At 41.2% G+C, this 22854-nt stretch overlaps 1 protein-coding gene across 4 annotated transcripts in view; it reads right to left on the bottom strand.

The window, feature by feature from the left end:
- Positions 1–22854, bottom strand: part of Cdkal1 (CDKAL1 threonylcarbamoyladenosine tRNA methylthiotransferase) — a 560072-nt gene that overhangs the window by 367994 nt on the left and 169224 nt on the right. For all 4 annotated transcript variants that reach the window (XM_076857924.1, XM_076857925.1, XM_076857926.1 and 1 more), the window contains 2 exons: positions 21863–21911; positions 2538–2658 (listed from right to left, as the gene is read on the bottom strand). In XM_076857924.1, the coding sequence (XP_076714039.1) occupies positions 2538–2658; positions 21863–21911 (170 nt within the window). The remainder of the gene's footprint in view (positions 1–2537; positions 2659–21862; positions 21912–22854) is intronic.

Here is a 22854-nt window from a genome sequence, read left to right as displayed (position 1 = left end):
AGGAGGAGCAGTCAGCAGCTTAGCATCCAATTCAAGACAAGGTGCATGGAAGTCTCTCAATATCCAGGTGTGTCTGCTAATGTACTTACAAAGGGCCAATTCTATACTCTAATATGAGGTACTAGGAGAAGATGAGAGGGACAGCAAATTCCCAGTGAGTTCTAAGTAGTTTAGAATACAGTTCCATTTGAAGAAAATACTAAATCCACAAGGAAAATTGAGAGAGTTTATGTGAAAAATTTTAATCTAATGCCATTTAAATGGTTAGCCTGAAGCAATTCTTTAATTTGAAATTTTAAACATTTAAAAAAATTAATTTTACTTTTTGGCCTTAAAACATTTATTCAACAAATATTTACTAAGAACTAAATTTGTACTAGACACTGAACTTGGAGGTAAGAAGGTGAAAATAATTGGAGTACTGCCAGTACCCAAGAGGACTGTAAGTGACGTGGTCCAAGGGCCATGTCTGCTAAGCAGGGAACACTCTGGTGCATAACGGAGGAGAGCAAGTTACCCAGTCATGGAGCAGGACCGCCATCCATGGACAGCAGACATGACTGAGCACTGAAGGATCATGGGAAAGGACAGCCATGCGCGCAAAGCCTTCCGAGTACAGAAAGGCCTAGAATGAAGATAGAGAAGGCCTGGATGGGACAGTGTCAGGGACCTCAGGATGACCAACCATGGGGAGCAAACAAAATGGAGAAGCACAGAGGTTCTAGAAGACAGCTAAGGTAGGCAAAGCTGTCTTGAAGACACACACAGATCCTGGTCAATAGGGGCTGACAGACGGTGACATGGTAACACAGATAAAGGAATGTGTCTGCCCAAAAGGGAATTGATGTACAAAAAAAAAAGATGACTCAAAAACATTGTGACTTGGCCCTCTAGGCACTGTTGGGAGAAAGCATGCTTAGGCAGCAAACCTAAAGAACGACTTCCAAATACCTGACAGAATTACAAACGTCAAGAATTACTGTCCAATGGGCAAAGCAATCCGCACTATGAAGAAAATTTAGTATAATCCCTTTCCTTTCAAGTTGTATAGCTCAACCAATCCTTCAGTAATCAGCATTTAGGAGGGCCACACTGGGTACACTGTCCTGTGGTAACAGAGCCATCAGAGGTCCCTATCCTTATGGGGCTCCACACCAGTGAAGAGCAATGATTAAATATAAATGAACATACGTGTATTTTTTATATGGTGATGAAAGTTAGAGAGGAAAATGGGGCAAATACGGGGAAAGCGAACAGGAACACGGCAATCTTAAACAGGAAACTCAGGAGCTGAAACAGGCACCGCTATGTCCAGGAAGAGGGAACAGCAACACAAAAAAGGGAACAGAAACCCCTGTGCGGGAGTGTGACTGCAGCCAGGGGAGTGTGACAGGCGCTCAGCCAGGGGACACCTTGCTTCTCACTGTTCACTCTGGTTAGTCTCTGGTTTCCCAGCTCCTGAACTCTGGGTTTCTGATCCTCAGCGCTAAAGGCCAGAGGTTGGGCTACAACCAATCCCCCAGGCCAACTGGGCGCCACCCTACGGGGCTTGGAACTAAAGACCAGATGACTCCTTCAGCCTTCTCTGGCCTTTGCCAACAGAGTGAAGTATGAACCACGTTGCAGTGAGACTGGAGAGATGAGCCGAGGAACCCAGCTGCCGCAGAGCAGGAGACAGAGACAGGGAGGACGCTCAGCCCACCTGTCCTCGGGGGAAAGGAGGGGGAAAGGGACCCAAGGCCAGGAGGCAAGTGGCAGTCAGGAGACAGCAGCACAGCTTAATCCCTGGGGAACATGGGCGCTCCCAGCACTTCCCAGAACAGAAGCCCCAGGTCTCCTGGGACTTTCAGAGAAAATCTAGCTCTTTCAAGAGAAAGAAACCAAAATTAAATCAATGCAAATAGAACCAAGAATTAGTAGTTAAAGAGTCATGATCAAGACGGATTTTAGACAAAGGTGTGGGAATTAAAAATGTACTTGATAATCATAATCATGTGGCTACTTTTTTTTCCAGTTTGAAAGAATGACATTTTAAAATAGGCATCAGGTCTTGGGATGCAGCTTAGCGCTAGAGCACTTACCAAGAGTGGGCAGGACCCCAGGCTCCACCCCAGCACTACTAAAGTAACCTAACAAAAAAAGCCCTTCTAATAACTAATAATCAAAGCCTATGTTTTGGACCACATTTACCATGAGCCCATTGAACAAGTAAGCAAAGCCGATGGGTCATTAGCTTTTCCAGAGAATGTTCTTTTTACAAAAGATTTTAACCAAGGACATAGCTAGAAAATGAAACCTATATTTACTACCAAAAATGAGAAGAATATCAAAGACATAAAATCCTACTACAAACTTGTGATCTGCAGACAGAAAACATTTTAGAAGAATCTTATATCCACAACTTTTGAACTTTTGTGATTTTTCCTTCCCAAGAAAATGCTCAACTACTTTTCAACATCATGTCTCCAGGAAAAAAAAAAAAAAGGTGAGCATACAGAATACTGGATATTTTATGAGCAAGATTGAGAGACGCTTACCCGGTATTGATGGAAATTATTTCTATCAGTGGGTTCTTCCTGATCTTGGGCAAATCCAACCGCGCTCCCCCCAGCCGCTTTCCATTATCCTTCTTCTGGCCCAGAAGTCGCACAGAGTGGCCTTCAAATCAAGAACGTAAGTACACATCAGTGAGTCACACAACTCCACTTTAATTTTCCGCTTTCAACAAATGCGCTAACGTTTGCATTTAGTCTTTTATGAGGGGAAAGAAAAAAGCACCCTAGAGAAGATGTGGTCATTTGAACCTAGGAAAAAGTGTAAGAAAAACAGCTGTGTTCTAGGTCTGCAGTTAAAAGTATTTTGCTTACGCTAAGTTGCATACTCATGTTCTATACTTGAGAAACAGAAAGAGGCATGTCCTCGGAATAGAGTCCCACAGGTATGAATGCTCTATTAAAAAAACAATCAGAAGCCCCTCAAAGCAAACAGAAAATCAAAGAATAATCAAAAGCCAAGATAAAATCGCATTTTATGGTTCAATATTTTAAAACACAACTTTTTAAACTTATTTTTATAAAATGTCACATAAGAAAAGCAGACTACTACTAACAGCCATTACAATTTTATAACTTTTTAAGCACTAAAATAATTTAAGGCTTATACAAAAGACAGTACTAAGAATTTGCATACCCCTTTCACATTCTTCATTTGTCTTACCAGATTTGTCATTTGGGTTTTTTTTATGTACAGTACTATTTTCTACAACTTTATTGAGACATATGCTGTATCTTGTAAGATTTACCCAGTGTGAGCATACAATTCAATGATTGTAAGTGAATTTATACAGTTTTGCAATCAACACAATTACCCAACTTTAGACCATTTCTGTCACCTCTCAAAATAGCCCCATACCAAATACAGCACATTTTGCTGACCCACTGACCAGATGATGGATATTTGGATTGTTTCAAAGAATGGCCGTTACAATAATGTCTCTATGAACATGTTTCATTTCTCTTGCACATATTCCTAAAACTGTCAAGTGGTGAATCTATGTTTACCTTTTTAAGAAAGACTTTTTTCCACAGTAGTGATACCATTTTGTATGCCCACATTCATCAGGAGATTTGTAAATATTTTCCCCCAGTCTGTGGCTCAAAGCTTCATTTTCATGATGGTAGCTTCTATTTAAAAGTGAATGCTTTTCAATTCAACGTCCAATTTTTCCATTTTTCCTTCCATGGCTCATGGATTTGGTGTCATATCTAAGAACTCATAGATCTGCTATCCCAAGGACGTGAAGATTCTGTGTTTTCTTCTTATTTGCTTATGTTGAGGTCTAGGAACTACTTTGCCTCTTCTCTGTACAGCAGGGGTCCGAGATCACTTCTCAGTCAGCTGAGACCCTTTCTCTTCCTGCTTCCTCTTTAATGGAACTGCTATCACACTTTACATACATAGTTGCACAAAGCTAAAAACAGCACTATAATTTTCATTTTAAAAGAGAAAAAACATGAAATACATTCTTACTGGAGTATATTAACCCACCTGTATACCATTTCTAGCACTTTCTGTTGTTTCTTGAAATTCATGCGATACCACTTCCTTTCTGCCTAAAAAACTTTCTAGTATTTTCTAAAGCAAGTCATTTAGCAACAATCATTCTGTACTTGAGAATATATTTTTCCTTCATTTGTGAAAGATAATTTTCACTGATTGGTTACCAATTGCCTGTTTTTTCTTTGAACATGCCACATTCCTTTGACATTTTTGGCTTCTGATGTCAACTATTAATCTCATTGTTGTTTCCCTGGTAAGTGTTACTTCTTCTCCTATCCTTTCAAAATTTTCACTTTGCCTTTCAACAGTTGCTGATGGCGAGTCCAGGCACAGATCTGATTTTTCCATATGGAAGTGAGTTAGCTTTTTTGATCCACAAAGTTTTTCCTTAGGTTTGTGATGTTTTCACCCAGTAGGTTTTTGTTTTCGTTTTCGCACTTTTCTCTATCCTAGTCCTCTGCGGCTCCCATGACATTGTGTTAGTGTGCTGATGTAGCCACAGAGGTCTCTGAGGTTGTCTACTCAAGGTTCTCCAGAAAGACAGATCTGAGAGGCTACACAGAGAGAGATGGGAAGGGATTGATTAGAGAGTAAGCTCACTTGATTGTGGAGGCCAAGAGTTCCCATGATGGGCCATCTGCAAGTCAGAGAACAGGAAAGCCAGGAGCTTGGCTCAGTCCAAGCACTCAGAGCCTCAGAACCCAGGAAGTGGATGGTGCAAATCTGCAGTCAAGGCTCAGGCTAATAGCCCTGGAGGCAACTGGTACCAGTCTCAGAGATCAAAGGCTAAAGAATCTGAAGTTCTGAAGTCCAAAGCCAAGAGCAAACAAGTGCTCGGGCTCTTGAAAAGAGAATAAGAATTCACCCTTCCTCCACAATTTTGTCCATGGGTCTCCAGATGACTGAACAGTCCCCACCCACACTGAGGGCAAATCTTCACCACCCAGTCCACCAACCCCCAAGGCCATCCCCTCTGGAAGCAAATCACAGACACCCTCAGGGCATCCCCATCAAATCAAAACCTCACAGCTTCCCGTTCAGCAGAGGGGAAGGCTCAGTGCCTGTCACAGCCTTGACAGTAAAGATACTTCACCAGATAGCTGAGTACCCTTCATCCAGTCAGGGTGACAAGTCAAGTCAGCAATGAGAGAGGTCCTGCTCATTTTAGTTCTGCTCTTCAGTTAGGATCATTTCTCTAATCACTCTCCAACGTGACTGGTAATTTTCCGAAAGCCACCTAGAAACGTGCAACGGGGCCCCAACGAAGGCTTCAATCTGTTTCTGCGCTTTTCAACTCCAGATTCTCCATGTGTTCCTCTTCATAATTTTCAAGTCACTATCACAATCCTTTTCTTGGATTTTTCCACTATGCCTTCCCTTACTTTCTTGAATCCTTGTCTTCTAAATCCAACACTGATGGTCACTGAGGAACAAGGATCAACTATTCTTCATCAGGAACATGGTTACACTTGATTTCTTTAAATGAATCATAATAGAGTCTGAAGACTTGACCTCTTGGATTACATATCAAAGCAATGCAAAATTCACATCGCCCACCCCCCCAGGACAGTTGATTCCTGAAGACTAAATCTACGTCCAGTTGGCCCCACCTTGTCTTTTCTCCTGGGCACCCCTGGGTCCTCTCTGAGGTCCTGTGGATGTGCATGCAGGCTCTATCAGGCAGACAGGGTGGGTAGCTTGGGCTCACTCCAGTTTCTGCTCTGTTCACGTAGAAGCTCCAGGCAACTGAAAGTACGTGGAGAGCTTCTCAAACTTCCTATCACTGCTTCACCTACCAGAATTCCCTGTTAAATCCAGGCTAGTTCGCCTGTCCATAGTTTGTATATCAAATGCCACCAACCTAGGTCCAGTAGAGCTGCAGACCTTCTCTATTACTTGCCACCAAAATCTCCACCATAACTGACAGTTCCCCAAATCAACTGAGCCATCTTAGTAGCAGCAATAAAGCTCCTCACTTTCACAGCCCGCTTCCCCCTGGTTGAACGAACTTGTCCATCAGCTGAGAAAACAGGAGCAGTCCCGGTACAAACACCACAGACTCATACTGTTTTTAAAGAGACTTCAGTTGTCATCATGAATAAATTTCTCAATTCGTTGAATGCTTTTAGTCAAGTTCCAAAATAAGGCATAATTTGCTTTTGACCATTTGTACAGCTTTATTGTGACTTTTGTGGGGTAATTTGTTGAGCTCCCAATGCAATCATGCCAAAGGCAAATCAAAGGCAACCTTTAAGGCAATCATTTAAAATACTGCAGATGCATAATTAGTGCAGATATAAGATTCTAAGCAATTATATACACGTCTCATCACCCCTCATTTCAGAAAGACAGACCGCTTAAACATCTCCTGAACAGACAGCTTCTCACGACCAGAAGTAATAAAACCATCAGTCACAGCCTTTTTGCACTAATCACTTTAATAAGAAACATTAAGGAATCCACTCATACTGGAAAGTTTTACTTTGACACAAGAACACAACTAGAGTCAAGCAAGTGTTTGGCAAACCAAATTCCATAGATTTTCAAGAAAAGTTGAACTCTTCAGTCAAAAGTCCAGCGGTTGGGCAGGTGAACAAGACTGGCATGGCTACACCACAGTTTTCTGAGAGATGCCCAAGGCGCCGTCATGGTTGTGCAAAGGCATGTTATGTTCATAGTAGGATGAGACAAATTTCATTATATTCCTGCTGAGACTCCAGTAATATGTAGCCTGCACTAATAACATTTGATAAATTATTCATCTTCACTATCTACATGCAAATAAAGGAACATATCTCTGCCTGATGATATAATGAGTTATTTTCCAATCCAACGATTCATTAGAGAGCAGCAGACCTAACAATGAGTCTCAGGCTTTTTTTTTTTTCCTTTTAAACTGAAAAATACAGTACACTAAAGACAAAGTAGAAAATCATATAAAAGTTGCTTGTCATATCTGGCCAAAGACAAAAGAAAGGAATTTCATCCATATAACAATCATTTTTTTAAAAAATGGAATAATGAAACAAAACTTCTGTGATCTCCCACCTCTTTCAGAAATCCTATTTCATATGAAATTCCGGGTTCAATTTAATTCCTTAAAACCAGAAACCACAGAAGAACATATTGTGAACATCATCTAAGCCACGTGCAAGCTATCAATACTGGAGCCACCTAACCAACCACCTTGACAGATGAGGAATAAAACTGAAGCAATGTCTTAAAGAATGCATCTCTTTAGGAAGAAAAGGAGAAGAAACAAGGACTCAGGGCCAGAGAAGCACACTGAGGGACTCAGAATGCGGGTAAAAAGGAATGTGGGTAAAAAGGAATGTGGGAGCAAACGGATCTCAAAATCCACGAAGCACCTCACGTTATTACCGCCAGACACCCACACCCCCCTGTCTGACCCCTTCTCGTAGCCAGCGAGGCCCAGAGCTGAGATGGAGAAAGGATGGCAGCTCAGCAAGCACCGACTGTTGTGAATGTCACCACCCCTCTGGCTGAGGAAAGGGACAGGAAATAAAGACTGAAATATCCCTTGACATCATTTCCACTCCACATAAGGAGAACCTGGAGGAGGAAGTGCTAGTGGGAAGAGAGGGAGGAAGGGTGCTCAGTGTGACAAACTGACACTGAGAACACAAGAACAGGAGGAGGTGGAAGTGACAGAAATGGAGACACTCAGTTCCAATAGCAGGATGAGCACCATGGCTGCTGGTACACGGATGGAAACGCTGGGACGCTGCATCTTTGAGATCTTTTATCTCATCCATTTTAAACGTAAATTCATGTCTCTTCTCATCTAAATAATGGTAGTTCAGTGTTTTTATTAACCAACTTTAATAAACATCTAATTTGTAACTTGCATCACATAAAATCCAACTCTGATGAAACTAAGTTTATTTTAAACCTCAAAAGCCTTCAGCAGGTATTTATAAATCGGATACAAAGCCCCAATGCCATGCTGATTTGTACATCTGATCTAATCCAAAGAACGTCACTAAAGCATTTTATCAACTGAAATTATTATTTACTGAAAATTTCTGTACCAAAACTCTAGTTGTTTCTATAATTCCCTGTTGCGTCCACACTCCTGAATTCATAATGCTGAAAACCCTACATGAAGTGTACCCAGGCACCAGGTATTACTTGCAGTAATTGCCCTGTGCCAGTTGAATCGAGGTTTGATGTTGTCCGTAAACCTTTAAGAGCAGAGATCCTTCCTGAATCCCACAGAGCTGGCCGCACTGCACATTGCTAGTGCAGAGGGAACCCACCCCATGAGCAGGGGGGAGCAGCCTGCTGTCACCCAGGAAGCCAGAGAGCCGGCCCTGGAGCACGTGTGCACCAGCTAAAGGTCAGAAATACGCTTAACCACAACTGATGTGCTGACTGACTGGTGATGGCCGCTGCACACACTCTCACCGCTCGGGATCCCCCAAGCTCCAGGGGGTGGTGGAGATCGGCCCCAGGCTGCACTACCGGGCACAGGAACACCAGTCTTCTCATCTGGCAGAATGGGATCCTGCCAATTTTTCCCCATTTAGTTTTTTCCCCTCCTCAAGGATCTATAAAATGGGCAGCCTCTCCTCCAGGACTTTGTTCAATCTGCCTAATTGTGAAGGCCATTCACTGTTCCCTTCATGTGACCACCTACCTCACCACCAGAAAGCGCTCCTGCCAGGCCATCTTGGTCTCTTGCCAATGGCACTCACTGCACAGATTCCGCCCTGTAGGGTACACACCCAGAAGACCCAGCTGAACTCTAAGCTCTGGGTCAGCCTGTTGGAAAACATCCCAGTAAAGCAACCCAACACGATGCTGGGGGCAGAGGGCAGGAGGAGATTGGCAGAAAATTCAGGCGAAAAGAGTAATTAACACACTGACGACATCCACTCTCACGTAAATCTGGTCAACTGGACTACCATTTGAGATTACCAGATGAGAGTGATCAATTTAATCTGTATTTTTAACCAAACATTCAGCATTGTCACTGGACATATCTTTCCAATTTCCAAGAAGAGCAAAAGTTGTTCTCCAACTACTCTATCCAATACAGGTCCTCACTTCCAGTACTTCTTGGGGGAAAAAACATTTTCTGATTCCATGCAAAAGTGAAAACCTCTCTTGAAGTGTTTAACATCTTTAAAGAAGAAAAATGAAACAAAAAGTTGGGCTGAATGGAAGCAGCAGGTTTGTCACGGGTCTGGGTTGCAAAACTTTTCACACATATTGACGTCAGAATTGACTCAAAAACATCTTCCCGATTCAAACCCAATTCTTAGCTATTAAGATTAGACAGCTTCTCCTTCAGCCAGTAGAAAAGCTTTAAATGTCAGCTACAACAGCATCTAGAAAAGACTTTAAAATGAGAAAAGAACAATAAAAATAAACTGTCCAAAGAGACAAAAGTCCAAGTGCAAATCAATGCAAGAGAAGAGAGGACACTCACGATGGGACTCAAATCATCTCTGCTGTCTCCAGAGCCAGGCTGGGGACAATGAACCCAACAGCTCACCTGCAGGCAGGTGGGCTAGGAGGAGAGCAAGGTAAGGTCACATATACCTCTAGAAACATGAGGATCAGTATCCAAACTCCTACTGCACATAAAAAGCACCCACACTGATACCAATAATGTGAAATCTGCCTATGAACAAGGACATGGAAAGATGAAAGCATTTGTTGGAATGGAAGGTTCTTAAGCATTTTTTCTTCCATTGGCTTGTTACAGCTGGTATAAGTTATTTGTAAACAAAAGTCTTATGATAAACAATCACATAAGCAAATGCCCTCAGACTAACGAGGATGCCTTCCAGAGGCAAATTACAATGAGCAGTCAGCTTTATGTCTCTACTGTATTTTGTATAAGCAGATGTACCCTTTATGACGGGGAGGTTTCTGCAGTACCAACTTACTTCTCAGAATCTGAACCAAATGTGCATTGACATAGTCACAAGCCAGAGGACTCCCATCAGCAACTCAGCATTAGCACTGAACCTTCATGGAGCTCCTCTGATCACTCTGCCTTACTACAAGAGACTGGCCTCAATCCCAAATTTGTTCAACAGCTCCGAAACTTCAGGGCCTACAACACAGAACTGTGAATGCCTCTTGTCGGTACCTAAAGCAGCCACACAGCGATAAAGGGCAGCAGCACCGCTCATGCTCAGACCTACACTCCCTCAATTACCACACCAGGAAGAAAAGCAGCAACCGACCACACAAAAGGTGGCATCGGGCCTTCTGAAAATGAGAACCGCAAAAGACAAGAAACCTGGAGCCTGCAAGTGGTGCTGACCTTCCAAACAGAAGCTCAGATTCCCACTGCCAGCCACAAATGAAAATGTCAAGTCCCCTCCTGTTACTGTTCCAGTCTAGCCACCCCCAGGTGTGAGACAGGAAGGAGAGGAAGCTGGGGATCCGTCCATCCACGCATCTTAAGATGGGCCTGAGTCTCCCATGGCCTTTCAGTTCTGATCCGATGCACAGCTGACACATCACAACCAAGAGCTGCACCCTGTACCGTGGGCAGGACACACAGGAGCAGAGGGAGGGGGAAGGAGCTCCCAGGGCCTTCAAGCCAGTCTCATCCCTGCACCCCTGGGGAAGGGAGTCGGCAGGGCCCTGCTACAGAAATGGTGAAAGCAAAGTTTAGAAATGCAAGAAAAACAAATACATTAATGAGTACATATGACTGAAGCAAAAGCTTCACGATCCTATACATGAGCTTAAGTGGTACTTAGAAATTCTTCAAAAGTTAAATACAAAATAAAGACAGCCAAAATACAAACCCCCATGGCTCCCCTAAAAAATTCTGTCCTGAGCTACCACACTGACTTCTACCCTCAGGGGACTTCAGATCTCCAGGAAAATCCACTGGTAAATGACAGAAGATCTGATCAAGGATTCCAGGTAGGGCGGGACACAGGAGGGAGCCATGGACTCTCACAGGAATAAAATCAGCAAAGCTTCGAGGAGAGGTGACAGGACACCATTTTTACACAGGATCGTGTGTACTTCACAGAGTGTCTGCCAGAATTCCTATTGTTGCCCATTTTCCACTTCTTCAAAACCAATCCAGTTAAAGGCTTTTCACTGAAGCCAGACTGCCCTCAAGAGATTAAGACTTGGCATGAAGAAGCTGCACAGAGAAAAGGCACACCTTTGAAAATAAAAATATTCCAAATATTTTTATTTACAAAATAATTTACAAAAATTACGTGGGCTCAAGATTCTGAGCTCTGGTCAAAAGATGAATCAAATGTTGTTTTAAATTTTTTTTAATTTTAAGAATTGACAACTGATGAATAAGAACTGTTAAAGATTTAAAACTATCTGATTTAAAATACTTCTGGTTAGAGCTGTAATACTTACCTGGCTTAAATGCCTAACAAGAATTTTAAAATAAGTCATTCTCTTAAAAAATGTGCAACAGTTTTCTTGACCTAAGCATTTGACAATAAAAACCTATGTGTTTTACATAAAAATTTCAAAAATTACCCTTAAAAACACACATAGACAAAATAATTTCCTCTGTAGAATCTCATTAACTTTTTATTGGTTAAACCATTTTTTTTCATTGCTGACTACAGTAAAAATACTTTTTACCCACTCATTTCCCAACTGAAGTACCTTACAGCAAGAGAAGGCTCAAATAGTCTACTCCAGACTTTTAAAGAAAAAAATCTTTATAAATAAAGTTGTGTGGGGGGAAAAAGGGTTTCTTTCCTACCAAAAAATGTTTTCACACTGGTACAAAATTAGATGGCAAGAAAAACCCGAAGATGGAAAAAGAGATCAGATAGAAAATGAGATGTGTGACCAGGCAAATACTCGGGAGGATTTGGAGAGAACGAGAAAGCAGCATCCTGGATGACATGTGTGAGGAAGGGTATTACAGTGGAGGGGCCTCCCCGTCTCCCTTCCCTCTGTTCAAGATAAGCAACTTCACAGAAGAGAAGGCACATGGGCTTTGGAACCAGAGAATGAGGTTCCCCTCACCTTAAGCCAAGGCCTGGCCGCACAGCCAGTAAGGCCGGAGTACAGATGGAGGGTGAGAGCACATGGAGGGTTAGCCAGAGGAGTAAATGGAAGTTAGTTATAGCAGCCACTGTAATGACTGCCACTGTGCTCCTATGGAGACTGACAATGTCTTGGTGGGGGCAGTGGGGAGGTGGGTGGAACTGGGGAATGAACCCAGGGGCACTTTACCACTTAACCACATCCCTAGACTTTTTACTTTTTTATTTTGAGGCTGGCATTGAACTTGAGCTCTTTTTGCCTCAGCCTCCTGAATTCCTGGGCTTACAGGTGTGTGCCGCCACACCCAGCCCCTAATGATGTTGCTTAAAGCAAGGCAAGTAGGCCTTTAAAACATTTAAACACTGTAAGTTAAAGTCAAATCCCATTTCTTTAAAAAGTTTGGGGGGCTAAGAAATGGGTCACAAATAATTGTATTGATAATTATCATATTTGTGAATAATTATTAGATACATAAAAAAGATTAGATATGTTAAAAAAAGCCATTTCACTCCCATGAAATGGCTCCATTGCTCTGAGATGTGCTTTCATGGACAGGAGGGAAGGAGGCCGAGGTGACACAGGATCCTGGCTAAGCTGGGTGTGTGCACTCCAGGGCAAGGTGAGGGACCATGGCTATTCCACCTTGCACACCTAAGTGACGTCAACAATACCCAGATGTAAGAGTGGCTCACATGGCCAGGAGTCTAGGTGGAGGGCCACAGGAAAGACTCACCAGCCACAGTTTCTCCAGGTTCTGATCACCAGCCTGCTGTCCTCCCTCTCTGGCCAGGGGACCAGCAACCACCCACGAGAATCACTGCTCCAGGTAATAGGTATTTGGTTTTGTTTGGTTGCGGAAGTACCAGGTATTAAACTCAGGGTGCTTAACCACTGAGTCGCATACCCAGCCCATTTTATATTTTATATTTGAGACAGGGTCTTGCAAAGTTGCTGAGGCTAGCTTTGAATTTGGAATCCTCCTGCCCCAGCCTCCCAGGCCACTGGGATAGCAGGTATGCACCACCATGGCCACCCAGGTGACAATTCTGTTTTTATCTTCTCAAAGTACCTTTTTCCTTAAAAATTGTCACCCAAAATGAATCTCAAAATCCTAAAAATAAATATGGCCCTGGATGGAAATCAAAGTTGCTCTGGAAGTTCCTGAGCAACACTAAGCAGTTCACAGCCTCCTGCTGTGCAGAATCCCAGGGCAACTGAGCCCAGGGAAGGCAAAAAAAATCCAAGAGCTGGGCTCCACCCAACACCAGCTCAATGCAGAACTACCCCACAGAAAATGTACAGAATGCCCGCCACAGCTTCGTTTTGTAAACAGGAAGGAACAGAAGAAGTAAAATATGGCAAGTAGAGACCGGGAAGTGGGACAAACTCTAGTCACATCCTAATCCCTTTTGCTAGAGACCACTGTCAAAGATGTCAGCATCTCATTTCCAATGACAAACTCTGAACTCAATCTTCCATTATAGACTCACACTTCAAGAACTTCAGAGTAAAGGGACCTTCCATGTCATACAATTTACAACCCAGGAAACCGAGAGCAAATGAGGCTGTGTGGGTTGCTGGCAATGACCCTGTCAGTGGCAGACACAAGTGTCTCAACACAGCTCTTCGCAGGCTCAGTCTAGGACCCTGGTCTGCCACAGCACCTGACTTTTCAGAGTACCTTTAAAAAACAGTGCACCTGCATTTTTGGAGTTACAATAAAGATTTAATGTGTTCAAGGCCATTTTTTATAAGGACATTTCAATTACTATGTCTTTATTACTCAATAAAATGTATACTTTGTTACAAAATGGTGGCACTGAGATAAATTTCTACCTAAAATCCATAAACGTCTACCTAAGATCCATTCACAGTTGATATCTTAACTACAAATTCTGCAAATGAGTTTCCCCCCCTCAAACTAGTAAGTACGTGAAACTGGTTTTTACTCTTGGTCTCAGAAATGATTGTAACATACCTGTAAAATGCTTTTAGTGTGTTATAGGATGAAGAAAACGTGTAAATCCACCAAATATTACAAATGAAATGTCAGAATCGACATGTGCCAATAATACTTCAGTACTAGGTTTTCTGATAAAGGTCCATCCCACAAGTGATTACTCTAATAGTAAATTATTTAGAGAGAAAATTGAATTTAAATTTCCTATAAAGCCATATCTAAACTGTAAAATTACTCTAAGCTGAAAAGTTTTATATTCACTTGGTTGTGAAATAAGTTATTTCCCTGACAATAAAATCATGGCTGAGTCTATTCCACACTGTGCACCAAACACCCAAGTGAAACACCCAAGTCATCTTATAAATCATAACTTTTTTGTATATTTATCTTCCTACCAAAATTTCAGATACTGAGGACCTGGTTTCCACTTGTTTTGGGAGCACTCAGACATACAGTACTAAAGGAGAACTATCCGTTTAACTTACTGTTTAAAATGGTCAAAACAGAAAACACCTCAGTGCACCTAGTATTTCAGCCCGTTTGAAAACTGCAGTTAAGCTTGCTAGCATGTTTCCCTAAGTTCATGATCTCATCTATTGTGATTATATTTTACTAATTGAAAATAGGAGATTCTGTAAATGAAAAACATAACCTCTTCAGGTGCTTAATAACACATATGAAGAGTAGAAATTCATTTTTAAAAGATATGAAAAAAATCTCGTCTTCTTTAAGCATGTTTTTTGTTGTTGTTTTTTCCAGTTCTGGGAATTAAATCCTAGGCCTCTAAGCTACACCCCCAGCCCATTTTATTTTTTATTTTAAGACAGGGTCTAAGTTGCTGAGACTAGCCTCGAACTTCACAATCCTCATGCCTCAGCCTCTAGATTTGCTGGAACTATAGGTGTACATAACTGTGATTTGGCTTAAATTTCTCATTTTAAGAATTATACTAAAATTCTTACAAATATATTTATTAGGCCGAGGATGTAACTCAGTGGCAGCATGCACAGGCCCTGGGTTCAATCCCCAGAACAAAAAGTTAAACACACACACACACACAAGTGAACATGTTTTCTGTGGGAGTTTCAAAACACAAGTAAACTGATTTACTGGGGGGTGGAGGGTGTATGTGTGTTTGTGTATGTGTGTGTTTCTAATAATACAACTCCCATTAGAGTACATAGGATAAAATTAGATATAACACAAATTTTGGAAATGAGGTTTTATGTCATTTATTTTGTAGTAAAAATTAATGTTTGAGAACCTTAGAAGTCAAATTGGCATATCTGAATATACTGAACACCTGAAATGAAAATGATTAACATACAGACATAAAGCTGTTAAATATAAACTGGTTTACAGTAACAGTTTGCACAAAATTCTAGAAACTAACAATACATTTTTTAAGTAGTCTCATCTTTATGCAATCTTCCAAGACACTACCAGGTTCACAAGTTTAAGCATGTAAACACAATTTAATGTTAGGGAGGTCCTTGTCGGCATTTAAACAAGGCATGATGGGCTACTTGACCAGATCGGTAGAAGAACTACTAACAAAAGGATTGGTTCGTGGAAAGCCCAGGAGCCTTGGTCTGAATGTCCTTTGTCTTCAACAACCCGATCCAGTAATGCATCGTAACAGCATGTTATTTGCCATAAGATGATCCCCTGAGTCTATTCCACACTGTGCACCAAATAGAAGCTAGTGAAACACCCAAATCATCTTATAAATTCTATCACTGAAGCAAGATAGTTTCAAATGAGAGAAAATGCATCTGAGTGGAAAAGAAAATGTGAGTGGTGAACACAATAAAGCCGCACATTAAAATTAAAATTTAAGACAAAGAAGAAAAATGTAAAACAATTCTGAAGCTGTCATAAAGCAGCAGAATCACCTGGGAGACAAATTTACACATTTATTTGCATTCCAAAATGGTTTCAAGGTCGAAAAACATTAGACAAAGTTAATTAGCCACTTGTACTAAGAAAAAGGTAAAATAGACCATTTACACTGCCTAAGGAAGACTTTTTCCAACACGTTAATTACACGCACACTAGAGTTGATAAATAATACCCATGCTGGTGAATATGTGTGTGGCTGGAAGTAAGACTAACCCATTGGCTAAAGAGGTCATAAAGTCAAAATATATAGACGAGACATCACACAGTGGTTCCTCTAACAGAGACGCCTTCCCAGTCACGATGGGAAACCAAGGCACAGAATAAGGCAACATGAAAAACCAAATGAAGTCCTTGGCAGAATTTTGCTCCAGGGGACCAGAATGAAATTTATCTCCTCTTATTTTGAAAAATATTACGACTTGAAAAACTGTTACCAAAGAGATAATACAAAGAAGTTCATTCTAGAAAGAATGCAATGAATACAAAGAAGTTCATTCTAGAAAGAACACATGTATCTGTGTAGAAGACAACTACAAAAGAGATAATAGAAAGGAGCAATAGCCAAGGAGATGAACGGACTGCATTTAATAAGGTGAAAAAATGCCTGGCCACCAAACCAACCACAAATGAACACTTTGCATGAATTAAAAACAAACAGGTTCACTGGGAAAAAGTGACAGGAATCCCTGTTCCTTTAGTTAATAGAAGGGGAAAGTCATCACCTATTCACTCACACCAGTGAGACTACCTCCCATTCCTAACTGGCAAAACCAATGCACACCTTTTTCTAGCATTCAGGGTGTGTGAGATTACACGTAACAGGATGCATGAAAGCGTATTTTCAAAGCATGTACCAAAAATAATGGTATTCTAGTGAAAAAGCACATGGTTTGGGGGGGTCAAATACTGTCCCACCTCCTAAGTCTAGAAAACATCTGAAGAGAAATTCACCCTGGACTAATTGGGGTGATGAGCATCATGGTTGGGGGGGGGGGAGCCCACACGTGATCCACTTCTGCCTGCACACCCTGACACAGCCTGTTTACCAGCAGCTTACACTCAGAAAAGATGCCACAAGCCGAGCGCAAAGCCTGATGGTGACAATCAGCAGCAATGGCTTACCTAAGAAACAGCTGCCTGTGAAGCAACCCGGGAATTTAGGTCAGTCTAACCAAGATGGCATCAATTACTGAGAAGTTAGAGAAAACAGAAAATCAATTACACTTGTAGATTAGGCCACACTGGGAAAACCCTGCATTACCGCCACTTGAGGCATTTGGAATTAGGCTGAATGAAATACCAGCAGACATAGTAAGAACAATAGGATCTCTTTCAACAGGGTTGACAGGAGAGAAAATATGACTTAATAACAAATATTTTTCTGATTTCAATAGGCCACACTGACTTGCAATCATGTGCTTTAGGTTATCCAGTTAGACTACAGTTTTACAAAGATGAGAATATTTTTAATGATTTTAGTGTTGTTTAGGGGCTTCACATATAATTAACTCCTTTCAGATCTTTCATACCAAAAAAAAAAAAAAAAAGCTTTTAATGATCACATAAAAGACTAACGTGAACATGTTTTTAAGAAAGATGTGCAGGGGCTGGGGTTGGTGGCTCAGCAGTAGAGCACTTGCCTTGTACGCGTGAGACACTGGGTTCGATCCTCAGCACCACATAAAAATAAGCAAAAAAAAAAAAAAAAAAAAGAATGTGCAGTCTTTCAACATTGCGTACCTTTCTTCCCTTAGATTCAGTCCTATAACTTTCCAAAATATCAAACTTACACAGATTCATTATAACCTGGTGAAACCTAAAGCAAAAATTGTCAGGAGATAAAATTTTCAGACCCACTTTGAAACAATGAGGAGTTGTTCAAAATGAACCCAGGAAATGAAAATGGCTTCAAAGACACAAAAGCTCTCCATCAACACGGGAAGTACACAGCCCACCACTGTCCAGGATTGCTGGGCAACAGGATGCAGGAAGGCAAGAGTAGTTTTCTGTTTGGATACAACCAAAAGAGACAAAAATGAAAATGAGTTCTGTCTGACTGTGTTCATGACAACAGAGTTGAGTCCTTATCGATGTATCTTAATAACACCGTTTTAAAACATCACTTGGTGTAGCAGAAGCAGCAATAAGAACTCAAACGGTCTGTGGCAGAAGCTATGCATCCAAACCCCCTTCAAGGAAGAAGCCAGCAAGGCCCAAACATGGAAAGCAGGCTCTGAACACAGCAGAGCCTGGTCTCTCCGTGGCTACCTCTTTAACAACTATGGTAGCAGCAAACCAGATGTCTTCTCTGCATAATCAAATATTTCATAAAGGGACAACTCCAGACAGTTAGGGCAGGTTAGAAAACAGTAAGAGACAATGCAATACTGGGGGTTGCGAACAGGCGGCAGTTTCCACCCCAGGCCTGAAGAGGCACAGACAGGAACAGCTCCAGGATCCCAAACAAAGAAACAATACAGAGGGTCACCAGACAAAAGCCGAAACAAGACAAGGGGGAGCCAAGAGATGGGGACAAGACTCCTATCACAATTCCAACCTTCTACTGGCCAAACACAGGGAATGACAGATGGCAGGGATCCGACCACGGAACCGATGCAGGTTCATCTCCATGAGCAAAGATCAAGGTGGGGGTAGACCTGGAGTGGTAAATAGCCCACTGCTGCTGCAAACTCCAAGATAAATGTAAAGAAAATTGAAAATACTATGTAAGAAACATCAAATAGATCAAAGTCTCGAGCTAAGGGTACATGAATGGCATTAATATAGGAAAAATGGAAATGGAAGAATGGAGTAGAAAGCTAGTAGCATCATGCTGCAAAGGACCAAGATAATTTGAAGGTATCAGGCTGCCACAAAGGTACACATGCAGGTCAGTGAAATAATCCCAGGTCAAGGGCAGCAGCTCCCGAAGTCAGATGGAAAGGAGCATCACTGATGACTTAGACCAGTTTGTCTGTCAAGCCACCCAAATATTAAGTGGGCAGTACAAGGTCAACACTAACAAGAACTGAGCCCCTAATATGTTCTGGGTTCCTCAAAATTCACATCCTTTTAATACTCTCCTTTTTAAAGTAAGAAAACAGCCTCAGGAGAATCTCTCTTTGGAAGACAACCAACAACTGGCTGATGGTTACAAAGGCCACATTATTTCACCAACAAGCAGCTGCCTCCAGGGAGAACCAGGAGAGACAAAAGAACAGAAGTTCACCTCCAGGCCCTGTTTTCCATCAACTTGGAGATCCCAGACAAATCACCTGATTCCTTCATAGCTCACTGCAAACCAAGGGCAGCTACCAAAATTAATCCCCTGTTTCCAAAACTATCTTTTCCCACTAATAGCACTTAATCCATCAGCTTTCCCATCCTCAAATCAAACTAGCCCATGAGTATTCCCATCACCTTGATCTTCAACTCCTGGCTTCCTGCAGACTCTCACAGCCTCTCCAATAAATCCAATCAAGTCCAAACTCACCAGTGAGAAATAATCCCTAGATAACCCAGCCTGGGAACAAAAGGCCTTCTATGATTTCCAAAGAAATTACATCTCTGCAAGCCATCTGGGCAACTTCTATGAACGTTGATGACAATCAGTAATTTTTTAAAATACTATTTCTTGGAGCAATTTTAGGTTCACAGCAAAATTGAGCAGAAGTACAGAGTTTCTATAAACCACTGCCTCCCCACTACCAATATGCTGTACTAGATTAGTACATTTATCACAAAGAGTCTACACTGACATCATTACCATCCAGAGCCAATAAAGTTCACTTAGGGTACGTTCTGTGGCTTTGAACAAGCGTACAATGACATGTGTCCACCATTAGAGTATTATACAGAATAGTCTCTCTGTCCTGAGCATCTTCTGTGCTCTGCCCATTCACTTCCTCCCTACCCCCACCCACAACCAATGACACTCTGATGCCACAGTTCACCTTTTGCAGAACATCATATACAATGTGTAGCCTTTTCAGATTGGCTTCTTCTAATTGGTAATATGCAGTTAGGGACCCTCTATCTTTTCAAGGCTTGGCAGTGCATTTAAGTGCTAAATAGTAGTCCATTGTCTAGATGTACCCCAGTTTATTTATCCATTTACTTATGGAAGGACACCTTTGTTGCTTCTAAGTTTTAGCAATTGTGAAGTAAGCTCTTATAAACATGTGCAGGCACCCATTAACTTCAGACTGACTTAGGTAAATATCAAGGAGCATAACTGCTGAAGTACAGTTTTTGTTAAGAAACAGCCGAACTGTCTACCAGAGTGGCTGCACCATTTTGCTGGCCCATCAGAAGAGTTCCGTTCCTCCACAATGCACTAGCATTTGGTACTGTCAATATTTTGGACTGTGGCCATTTTACTAGGTATGAGCAATGTAGTCTTGTTGCTTTAACTTGAAATTCGCTAATGACACATGATGTTGAACATCTTTTTTAAATGCTTAACTTCCAGGTGTACATTTTCTTTGCCAAAGTGTCTGCTAGGTTTTTGTCCATTTTTTAATTGTGTTGCACATTTTCTTACTGTCCAATTTCAATAGTTCTTCACTTACTTTGAATACAAACCCTTTATCAGATGTACTTTTTACAAATATTTCCTCCTATACTGTGATTTCTCATTTTCTTGGCAGTCTTTTGTAGAGCTAAAGTTTTTAACTTTAATGATGTCCAACTTTTCAATCATTTCCCTCATGAGTCAGACCTTTAATGTTGTATCTAAAGTCGCTGCATATCCAAGGTCACCTAAACCTTCTCCTATGGTATCTTCATTACCATTATTTATCTTTCTAAAAGTTACTGAAAGGTCAATGTGTGTCTGGTGCTCAAGATCCGATCAGGCAGCAACCTCTCAAGCATCTTTAGGCACTGCTGAAGCAGCTCATCCAACAATCTTGACAACAGTGCTGCTGGATGACAGCAGGGAAATCACAGTGTAATGTCAAAGTACAGGCTTTGGATCCAGGGGATCTGGCTGGATCTTTGTCACATACTAGTCATGGGTCCGGTGTCTCAACTTAGCGGCAAAAATGAGCAAAATATTTAAACCCATTTTACTTTACAGTACTGTCGTAAATATTACAACAGTGCACAGACAATGCTACTCTGTAGATAGTCATGGGACTGGAGTTTAGCAGTGAAGTGATAGCCCAGCATAAGAAAAGACTAGGTTTCCATCCCCAGCACCTCAAAACAACAACCACCAACAAAAAAAGAAAAGGGAGGAAAGTGCGTGCACACACGCGTGCGGGGTCGGGTGGGGGGGGTGGTCTGCAATACCTTCTCCAATGTATAATTTTGAAAATTCAAAGTAACACTACTATAAATTTTTAATTCTGATAGTCATCTTTTGAAATTCCAAAATAATATGAACTAAGTATCATTCTCAGTCTATAATCGTCAATCCCAGATAAACAAAAGTTCAAAATTAATGCACAAAAACATATGGAAGACATTGGACACAGGACATGCTTCAGTGAGCACTGGCTAATGAAACAAACAAAGCACAATTCTATTTTCTAGTGCCACTACCAAATTTATACCTGAAAGTCTATAAAATAGTACTCTTAAAATGAGAAACTGTAATTATCTGATGTGAATAAAAACATTTCACTATTTTAAAACTGATTAAATTCTGTCTTCTGATCTAAGATTCAAACTAAATCCATTATATAGAAAAATAAAATTTAAAAAAATTGACTAGAGCCTACTTCATTGACTCATTTGTACGGCAATCAAACATACACTTCCTGGTCAATGCATGAAGTCAAGGACAAAACTGGATGATTTTAGATGTAAAATAACTTTTATAAAGATGGCCCATAAGTGTGAACAGAGAAGTGTTTTTATAACATGGTTCAGAAAATACAGGTGCCTGCTTATCACACTTTCAACAATTACCTTTAATTGTTTCCTCCACAACTTCCACCACTCGATCTATCTGTTGAACCTAGAAGAAAAAACAGACAGCAATGGTAATGGAGAAGAAAACATACTCAAGTTTCTGCCCGAGTCGATGTGTATTTCCTAAGCACATCAATGTTGATTTTCTTTAATTAACACATTTGGAGAGATTATTTAAAAATTCTATACTAATGTTTTGTGTAATAATGAAGTATGAAATTATCACCATCCTCTCCCCCAATGATAATTAAAAAAAATAATCGTACTGCATTCAAACAAACTGCCTGGATAGACTATTTATGTCTCAATGTAATCGGAGATATAAATTTAAGTTTAATTAAAACATGTCTCCTCCCACAGAGCTTTAAGCAAAAAGGATATAACGACAATCTACCCAAAAGGACATGCTAATACTAAGGAGTGCTATCCCAAATGCTGTGCTTTATTGTTCTAATTGTTAAAACCCTAAGAATTTCTACCAGGCATTCAAGTCCATGAAATTCAAGGTTGAATAACAGGCTCCTGATCCATGTGCCCGTGACTGGAGGAGCCCTCCCAGGCTCACAGGACACAGGACAAAGATAATAAAATCAGACCAAGGGAACCAAGGTGACTTTTGAGTGCCGACGGGAGAAGCCTACCAAGCAGACTGCAGAAGGATGGCTCGAGGTCGGAAGGAAAACGGAAAAGGCAAAGTAAAATTATGATCCAAGAAGCTACAGGAAGAATTAGGTAGAGGTCAAAGATGATTCTCTAAAGATGCTCAAATTATTACTGTCTTCATATAGAAGAAACCTGTGCGCACTGGAAAAGTTAAAACCAAATACAACTACCAAAAGAAAACAGCAGCAGGGCGTGGGGGTGCACGCCTGTAGCCCCAGCGACTCAGGAAGCTGAGGCAGGAGGATCTCGAGTTCAAAGCCAGCCTCAGCAAAGGGAAGGCGCTAAGCAACTCAGTGAGACCCTGTCTCTAAATAGAACACAAAACA

Source organism: Callospermophilus lateralis, chromosome 6 (genome assembly GCF_048772815.1).
Source record: "Callospermophilus lateralis isolate mCalLat2 chromosome 6, mCalLat2.hap1, whole genome shotgun sequence".
In the NCBI taxonomy this organism is placed as follows: domain Eukaryota; kingdom Metazoa; phylum Chordata; class Mammalia; order Rodentia; family Sciuridae; genus Callospermophilus; species Callospermophilus lateralis.
Note: the sequence above shows the minus strand (reverse complement) of the source record. Positions and strands in the feature narration are given on the sequence as shown.